This window comes from Sphaeramia orbicularis, unplaced genomic scaffold (assembly GCF_902148855.1).
Source record: "Sphaeramia orbicularis unplaced genomic scaffold, fSphaOr1.1, whole genome shotgun sequence".
Classification (NCBI taxonomy): Eukaryota; Metazoa; Chordata; class Actinopteri; order Kurtiformes; family Apogonidae; genus Sphaeramia; species Sphaeramia orbicularis.
Genome location: NW_021941678.1, coordinates 55001 through 63444, shown reverse-complemented (window position 1 = coordinate 63444; position 8444 = coordinate 55001). Strand labels below are relative to the sequence as shown.

The window sequence follows — 8444 nt, the reverse complement described above, 5'->3', positions numbered from 1 at the left end:
TGACATCTGTGTCCTGTTCACTTTCACTGGTCGGGAACATAAATTCCATGCAAAATATAAATATTCCACCAGTATTTTTGTATCTAAAAATACAAATCACTCACCAAATTATATTTTTAATATGAGTAGTTTTATATTAATATGTTTGTGTTACAGTTAAAAGTTGAACTTTTAAACTCCTTGTCATCTGTATTTTAAGTTGTGCATCATTGTCATTTATACTGTAAAATTTTAGAGAGTAGATAAAGGGTGTACTTAATCCGACAAATGACTTTTAATTCCAAACATGGGTATCATGCTCTGCTCGGCGTTCGTCACCATGGTGTTAGTTCGTTCGGTGTATCGGTGATCTCTGAGTCCTCTCAGTCCTGCCAGGAAGTTCAATCGACCGCAGAGCGAAAGGCTCGTCAGTGGAATAATTGGGGCTACACTCAAGCTAACAATGACTTTCAACCGGCTACTATTTCGAACCATTCTTAACAGCAGAGGTGAGATGGTAGCATATGGTTTATGAATTAATGGCTCTAATTTTGAAAGACTGGGGCCTTACTTTGCTATTTACAACTTTAACGCCGAGTTTGTCTTGAGGCCTGACCTTAGCTTAGCATCTACGTTTGTCACAGGTGTTTTTCTACCTCGTTCTGGGTTTTAGCCGCTTCATTACACGTTACTAAAACATTCTTAATAATCCAGACTTTTGTAATACAATAATTATAATGATGCAACTTCACCCACGCGTGATTCTGGGGCGATCGATCAGCATAATAGTAAATCATCATTAAATCGACAATAGAAACAATGTTTTGTAGCAGCCCAGCTTTTTCAACATAAAATTAGTATCAATGTAAATTTGTTAAAAATTGTAAAACAACAAACCGTTGAAACGTTTTGCGAGTGTAAGCACAATAAACCTTGAAGATTAATGATCATTGTTCACAATCAACATTGTCACGCCTGAATATAAACCACAAATATAAAGCACAAGGTCCAATTCTGATGATTAGTAACAATACAGACCTCCGAACTGGACTGATTTAATGACGCATTCATTTAATTCAAACCATCAGTTAAAGGAAGACTTTTTTTTTAGGATTTCGGGTTTGCGTCATTATTTCCGCCACAATTTTTCACTAAAACAAATGTACGAAAAGTGCAGATTGTGGAAACGAAAACGGTTAAAATGTCTATGTATTGAAATAAAAGATGTCATTTTCTGCCAGCTTTACATTGTGTCCTGTTCAGGGAATTCTTTGGTGGTTTTTGTCCTGGCTAACAGTGACCTGACCTGACCTAACAGTAACCTGAGTGAATCACTGCGGTTGTTCATTGGTACCTGTGTATGTTTGCAGTTGGATCCAGGTGTATGTTCACCAGCTCCAAGCCGGACACTGCCAACCCCAACTGGGTCAGAGTGGGCCTCGCCTTTGGCGCAGCGGCTGCTTTTTGGGGACTGGTAAATGCATACATCCTTTTCTTCTTTCCAAATTAATTTCAACAGAGAACAGTTTCTCAGAAAGTAATCAAGTACTGTCTTGATGTGCTTCATGCAACTAATGGTGCCCGTATAGAGGTGTATTAAATGAGGGAAAACACTTCAAGATCTACTTTTAATATTGTAATAATTTCCACAGATTTGTCTAATCATTTGCTTTTGAAATAAATTTGTTAAATTGTAAAGAGACTTTATGGACATGCTGTATTGTGAGCAGTTACTGTTAAATGTTAACTTTGTGTTTGTTCTGCAGCTCTTCAAGCAGCACAGCACAGACGTCCATGAGTACAAAGTGAGGAATGGCCTGGAATAATGCACCAGACCTCAGTGTGAGTTGTCTGACTGTCATGATACTAAAATACATACTATGTTTAATTAAAGTGTATTTTGTCATGTTTTTTCTATTGTTTAAAATATGAATATATAATTAATGTTCTGATATAGAGTATTGTTATAGTGTCATTGGTGTGAAGATGTCACTTCTATAAATGGGTACAAAGTTTGACTTCCTGTTTGGTTGATTGTTGTCCTTTACAGGGGTCCTGAAATCTCATCGATAAAACACACCTGTAGTCCATTTGTTTCTATTGTCACTGCTCCACTTTGTGTTCAATAAATGTATGTCATGCCAAACATTCATGGATTGTGAGCAATTACTGATTGTGATGCTGGCTACCAGAGGTATTACATTTCACAAATAAATTATTTTCTTATGAAAATGAGCCATAAAACTCAGCTTTTCAAATCTGAAGTAAAATTGTTTACTTTTTTCATCATCAGTTCAACAGTGTTCTACCAATGCTTTTTAGTTTTCCTCTGTTAACATGTTTGAGATGAGAAGTTTAATGATGGTATTGAAAAACGTAATGGCATATTGCTGTGTTTATGTCACATCAACAGATAATCTGACAAAACTGAAATTCTGAACAAATACTAGACCATATTTTGAATTAAAACAAAATTTGTAGTCCTTTAGCTACATGAGACAACTGTTAAGGTTAGCATTCAGCTACTGTGTAGATAATATTACTGTCTGATACTATGATGTGATATAGCTGGAACCATGTAAAACAACTTTGAAGTATCTCTCTTGCTATAGTTTTACATGACCAAGTGTCTGAAACACACTCTCCCACTGTATCATGACAACTACATATGAGTAACATCATCGGATCAATGTTAGTCTGATAAACACAATGCAAGCTGTTGTTTGTCCATTATAAATATGTCCTACTTTGAAACCTGGTTTGATATCCATCCACATTTTCTCTGTTCATTTTATTTTGAATTAATAAATAGGGAAGGATTGAAGGAATATCAAGTTGTTCATTTTCTACATTTATACAACTTCAACACAGTTGAATGCCATCATTCTTTTCATTTTGAAGCACATTGCATCTCTCATATGGTATAGTTTATTGTTCAACACCAAAGTAGTATTTCATGATTTTTAAGAGGTAAATTCATTTGCACAGTGCATCTGGACAAAATTTTTATTTGTATGTCTTCACCCTGAATTTAAGATAGTAAATTCCTGAGCTTGACTGTAAATTTGTATTGTATCATTTAACTCTCACAAATAGTCTTGGTCAAATTTTACCCAATTTAATGCCATATTTGACATTTTTAACCTGAAATCTGAAGACTTAACCCACAGTGACCTAAAATGCATGCACAGTTGTAGTATATGTTTTTTGTGCTCCAAGCCATTAAATAAAAAACAACATATCAATAATTTTTAGAAATGGAAAATATTGAATGCCATCAAGCTGACCCTGTAAAAAATATACATCATTTACATTTTATGAATAATATAAAGAATTGGATTGTTGACAGTTCCAGAAGGCACTTGCTATTTTCAGTTTAATAAAAAAAATTCTGTGTTTATAATTAATTAAAATGTGGTATCGTAACAGTAGGTGTTTTCTCTATAAATGAGTGGTGTCACAGCTAACACTTGCCTTGTTTTGGGGGGATTTAAGGATTAATCAACCATTTATTAACATTAAGTAGACTCGTTATACATTTTAAATAGATGTGAGGTTTTGAATTTCATCAACATTGTTTTAAGGGGATTGTTAATAAGGAATACAAAGAATAATTTTTTTTTCTATGAAAGACTTATATACCCAAGAATAATACTTAAGAAATGTCTGCGAAATTATAACATTTTCACCAGTCACCACCATGTTTCTAACATGGTAGAAACAAGGGAAGTATGACCTTTGTTCAGGTCACAGCAGTCAAAGATACCCCTCATGCTAAAACCCCTCCCTGTGTAAATGTACACTGCCTGGCCAAAAAAAAAAAAAGTTGCACATGCAATATTTCACTGCACCACCTTTGGTTTTGATTACAGGAGACAATTACCGTGACATCTTTTTTGTCACATAATGGTTATGTAGTGTCATAATAATGTTCATAATATTTTTTCCATCTATAGTTGCATTAATTTTTGATTTTTGATCATGGAGAATCGGGCCGCTGCATCAAGTCTTTATCACATCCCAAATTAGAGTCTGGACTTTATGGTGGCTAATCCATGTGTGAATTTAATGGCTCATTCTCCCTGAACCATTCTTTCACAAGCCTGATGACCCTGGTGAATCCTGGCATTGTCCAGTCTTTTTGACAATAAAGACATGAGAGGCTACTTACTGCAGTTAGACTTAGACTTAGACTTTAGTCGTCCCAGAAGGGAGATTTGTTTCCACTTGACTGTATGTAGAATTGTCACACAAACACACACATTGACATGAAATAGAAAAGAAAAACATATAGAAAAGGCAGACATCACAAACACACTTAGTTGTGGTGAACATGGCGACAAATATGGCAACAGATATGAGAAGGAGGAGAAAGTCAGTGGGGTCTGTTGTTTAAAGCTGCAGGAGACTTTCGTCACCAATTTTTCATCAAATCTGTAAAACCCCAGTCATACCCTCAGTATCACGAATCTGTAAGTCTTTCTGTGATTACTCACCTGAATCTCTTCCCTCACAGTGAACAATTTCAACGTGCTATCCACCATAAACAAACCATTTGTTTACAAACAGAGCCAGTAGATAACTTGGGCACCTTCGGAATTTTGTCACGACATGCATTGTGGAAAGCGAAGGTTTGCACAGCCACCTGGCAGTGGCAGTGCAACCATATGATGTTATATGGCTGCAACAAACACGACATGGAAATGGCTGAAATGTGGAAACGGCTGGTGGGAAGTGGAACTCTGCCTGACAGCAGCAGCTGCAACAAACATGACGTGGAAACGGCTGGAGAGTGCTTTCAGTTTTCTGATTACTGACAGTCGTTGTTGGCTTCTTTTGTGAAGGTGTCTGATGTGTTGATCAAAACTGAGTTTATTGTCCAATGTTATTCCAAGGTATTTAAAACTGTCCATGGTTTCAACTGTCTGGTTGTCAATGATGATGGGGTACTGAGGTGTGTGTGTGTGTGTGTGTGTGTGTGTGTGTGTGTGTGTGTGTGTGTGTGTGTGTGTGTGTGTGTGTGTGTGTGTGTGTGTGTGTGTGTGTGTGGTGGTGGGGGGGGTGGGGGGTGAACACTATCTCTTTGGTTTTATTGACATTGATGTGACTATGGTTGTCAATGCACCACTGGGGGAAATGTGTGACTGTGTTGTGATAGTCCACAGTAGAGTTGGTATCAGAAAGAAGTGCGAGGATGGCCATGTCGTCTGAATATTTGAGACAGTAGGTGATGGGCTTATACAGTCATTGGTGTATAGAGTGTACAGGAAAGAGCTCAGCAGACATCCCTGTTGAGCTCCGGTGTTAAAGGTGAGCACCTGGGATGTGGCTGAGCCCACTCTCACTTCTTGTAGTTGTCATGTCGGCTCCCAGACTGTGTCTGGATTTTGTCTGTCTTGTCTGTCTTTTCTGTTTCATCTGTCATTTCCTGTTTTATTTTGTTGAGTTTCCCTCATGTGTCATGTCTGGTGTCTTTACTTCCCCTCCTTGATTGTTTCACCTGTGTCTGATTACCTGTCTCCGCCCTGATGTGTTCCACCTGTGTCTAATTGTCTTCCCGCCCTCTTGTGTATTTAAACCCTGTGTCTTCCACTGTTTGTTTGCTACACTCGTGTGCTTACTCAGCAGTGTTTTTGGATCCTGTCTGTTTACCCGTTGTGACCCGTTTTTGTCTACCGACCACCAATTCTGCCTGTTCCTGATCTGCCTGCTCATCTGTTTGTGACCTGGTTCGTTCATCCGACTTCCAATTCTGCCTTTTCCCCTGATTACCTCAGTCTCCAACGATTACCTGTGTATTTTGATCCTCGCCTGGATTTTGACCATGAGTTAGCCTGTCACTCATGTCCTGTTGCCTTCTGTTGTGCTCTCCCGTGTATGACCTGGCCTGTTTTTTGACATCCCTCTGTTCTGCCCTAGTCGGGTTGCTGTCGGGATTACTCTGGCTCGGCTGTGCGGACCGCCCGCTGACCCCGCTCCCAGCCCGGACGTCGAGTCCAGATTCCCACACCTTAACAGACGTGTTAACTATTGTGTTGTGTTGTTTTCCCAGTGATTGTGTTTAATAAACACTCAACTTTTCATCTGTCTATTGGTCTTGCATTTGGGTTCAGCCTCTGTACTAAGTCTGTTACAGTAGTCTGTCGCTGAGGAAGTTGTGGATAAGGTGAATCAAACAGGTGGGGATGTTGAGGTGGTGCAGTTTCCAGATCAGCACACAGTAACAAATTACTGTAAACAGTAAATTTTGTATGGTATCATACTGTTATTTGTAAATGCAGTATAATGCTGTAAATAATGAGGTCTTTAAGGAAGAAATTTAAAACAGTAAGCTACTGTAAAATTTGACGGTATTAAGTATTTTCTTCAGCTCCTCCACTGCTGTCTGCCCAGAACTGGTCCGAACAAAGTCATCTGGCATCAAGTCCCACCAGATCACTTAGAAAAAGATTCAATCTAACGAATGTTGACTATAGACTGGCTGCATCAAAGGTTAGTGGTTCTTTTACGAAACAGAAGGAAAAAATAAATACAGAAAAAACTTTTTTTTTTATCAGTGGAACTGTCACCATGCTGTGGCATTTTGGGTTCATTTAACATTAAATTGCCTCCATAAACCGCGTTCACACCGGATGCAACTTGCGTGGTGTAACAGGCAGTGTAATACTGCTTCATATTTGGGGGTGTTACCCTTATGTAGCAAACATGCAGCTAATTTAAGCTGAAGCATACTAGCTAGCTGCGAAGTGGACACAGTTAAACTAAACAGCGTGTCAATTTGTGTGGTTTTCGCTGCCCCAGGGTTACATTTCTAAGACATTAAATCTGTAAAGTGGAATTTACTAACTTGGACATCCATATTAACTGAGATAATTAACCACTGTTTTAATAAAAGAAAGTGACTAAGGCTAATTTTTCCCTCTCTGTTGGGCAGTTTGTATAGGATGTGTGGCATTATTGAATCTCTGTATGTTTTATAGCTCTATAAACACTGTCATTCGTAATTGATCTACCATTGTCCAAATGTCTTCCACTGCAGCTGATACTGAGCTCATCCTGACCCTCCAGCCAGTCCCAGACTAATACTGCTGGGAAGTGTCTGTATGTATGTGTTTGTGTGGCTGTGTGTCTGTCTGTCATTCAGTCTGCCTATTAGCTGTCTGTCTATATCTGAGTAATAAAATAACTGCTTTTGCCCTTCCATGACAGTGTCTTGCCACTGTAAGACAAGAATAGCCGTAAGTGGCAGCAGTATAACTTATGATACCAAATTTAAATAAAGTACGAAAAAAGTACAGAATAAATGTATCACTCAGAATTTTGGGTTCATCGTAACCAATTTTCATACCTTACAGTGACTACATAGGTTCTTGGTAAACAATATATTTGATCCTGTTTTGGGACATTAACCTCAGTTCTTGTCTCCATCAGTTGCAGGTGATGAAGTCACATCTGGAAGTTGGACGATGAGCATTGAAAGCCATGTTGTCTGTGAAGGCCTCCAACCAAGCTTCATCACAATGCTGCTGCTGTTGCAGTGAATTTAATAAAAGCTCAATGTTATAAGGTCATCTCTTGTTTGAGCTTTTTCTAGCAATGTTCGTGATTTTGTATTTTAAAATGTAATGTGAAATGTTAAAATCCTAGCTTTTTGCTGTTATACTGTAAATATTACATTAAATATGTTTACAGTAATATATTGTTTCTTGGAATACGGTAGTTACTGTAAAATGCAGCAACTGTGGCTAAAAGTATTTTACTGTAAAAGGAACATTATTTACAGCCCAGTACTGTAATACTTTTTACAGTAAGAAACTGTAGTTGTAGATTACAGTAGAGATACTGTAGAATAACAGTAGCATGCTGGCAACTCTAGCTGCCAGTATTTTACTCTTATTTAACGATAAAATTTATTACATTGCAGGTGTTTCTGGATAGTGTTGAAGGTGGAACTGAAGTCCACAGAGAGAAGTCTGGCAAAGTTGCCAGGTGAGCCCACGTGGTGAAGGAGAGGGTGCGGCAGGCAGGCCACGACATCCTGATTACCTCTTTTGGATTTGTACGTAAACTGGAGGGGGTCCAGATAGGGGGTGACAAATGGCAGAATCATGTTCAGCAGGAGTTTCCTATAGCATTTCATGATAATTGATGTCAAAGGGACAGGACATTAATGGTTCAGTTCTGTTGGTCTGTTGGTTAGAATTAAATAAACAGCCTGGCCAAAAAAAAGTAACTGCCTGGATTTAACTAAGCAATTATTTCAGATCCTTCCATCAGTACTGCAGTGGATAACTAGAAGCACTCGGAGAGCGCAGACCTCTGCCAAGGCTGATCAGTGGGCCCCCCCACCCCCGATCACCCCCAAAAGTTAATCATTTCTTCCTTATCCCATTTCCAACAAACCCTGAAAATTTCATCAAAATCTGTCCATAACTTTTTGAGTTATGTTGCACACTAACGGACAG

The 8444-nt window shown here is 38.5% G+C and overlaps 1 protein-coding gene across 2 annotated transcripts; it reads left to right on the top strand.

Moving 5' to 3' along the window:
- The first annotated feature begins 353 nt into the window (after positions 1-353).
- ndufc1 (NADH:ubiquinone oxidoreductase subunit C1) lies at positions 354-2804 on the top strand. Of its 2 annotated transcripts, none has more exons than XM_030130664.1 (4): positions 354-488; positions 1350-1453; positions 1746-1821; positions 2029-2804. In XM_030130664.1, the coding sequence occupies exons 1-3, from the start codon at positions 443-445 to the stop codon at positions 1803-1805; spliced, it is 210 nt and encodes a 69-aa protein (XP_029986524.1). In that variant the 5' UTR covers positions 354-442; the 3' UTR covers positions 1806-1821; positions 2029-2804. The 2 variants fall into 2 exon arrangements, with proteins under 2 accessions (XP_029986524.1, XP_029986525.1); XM_030130665.1 differs by having other exon boundaries at positions 1746-1825; positions 2030-2804.
- The last annotated feature ends 5640 nt before the right edge of the window (positions 2805-8444 follow it).

Excerpts from the sequence above, each read along its gene's own strand:
- ndufc1 (XM_030130664.1), top strand. The coding sequence starts at position 443 with ATGACTTTCAACCGGCTACTATTTCGAACCATTCTTAACAGCAGAG. Across the intron at positions 489-1,349 it reads AACCATTCTTAACAGCAGAG|TTGGATCCAGGTGTATGTTC; the intron begins GTGAGATGGTAG and ends GTATGTTTGCAG. Across the intron at positions 1,454-1,745 it reads CGGCTGCTTTTTGGGGACTG|CTCTTCAAGCAGCACAGCAC; the intron begins GTAAATGCATAC and ends TTTGTTCTGCAG.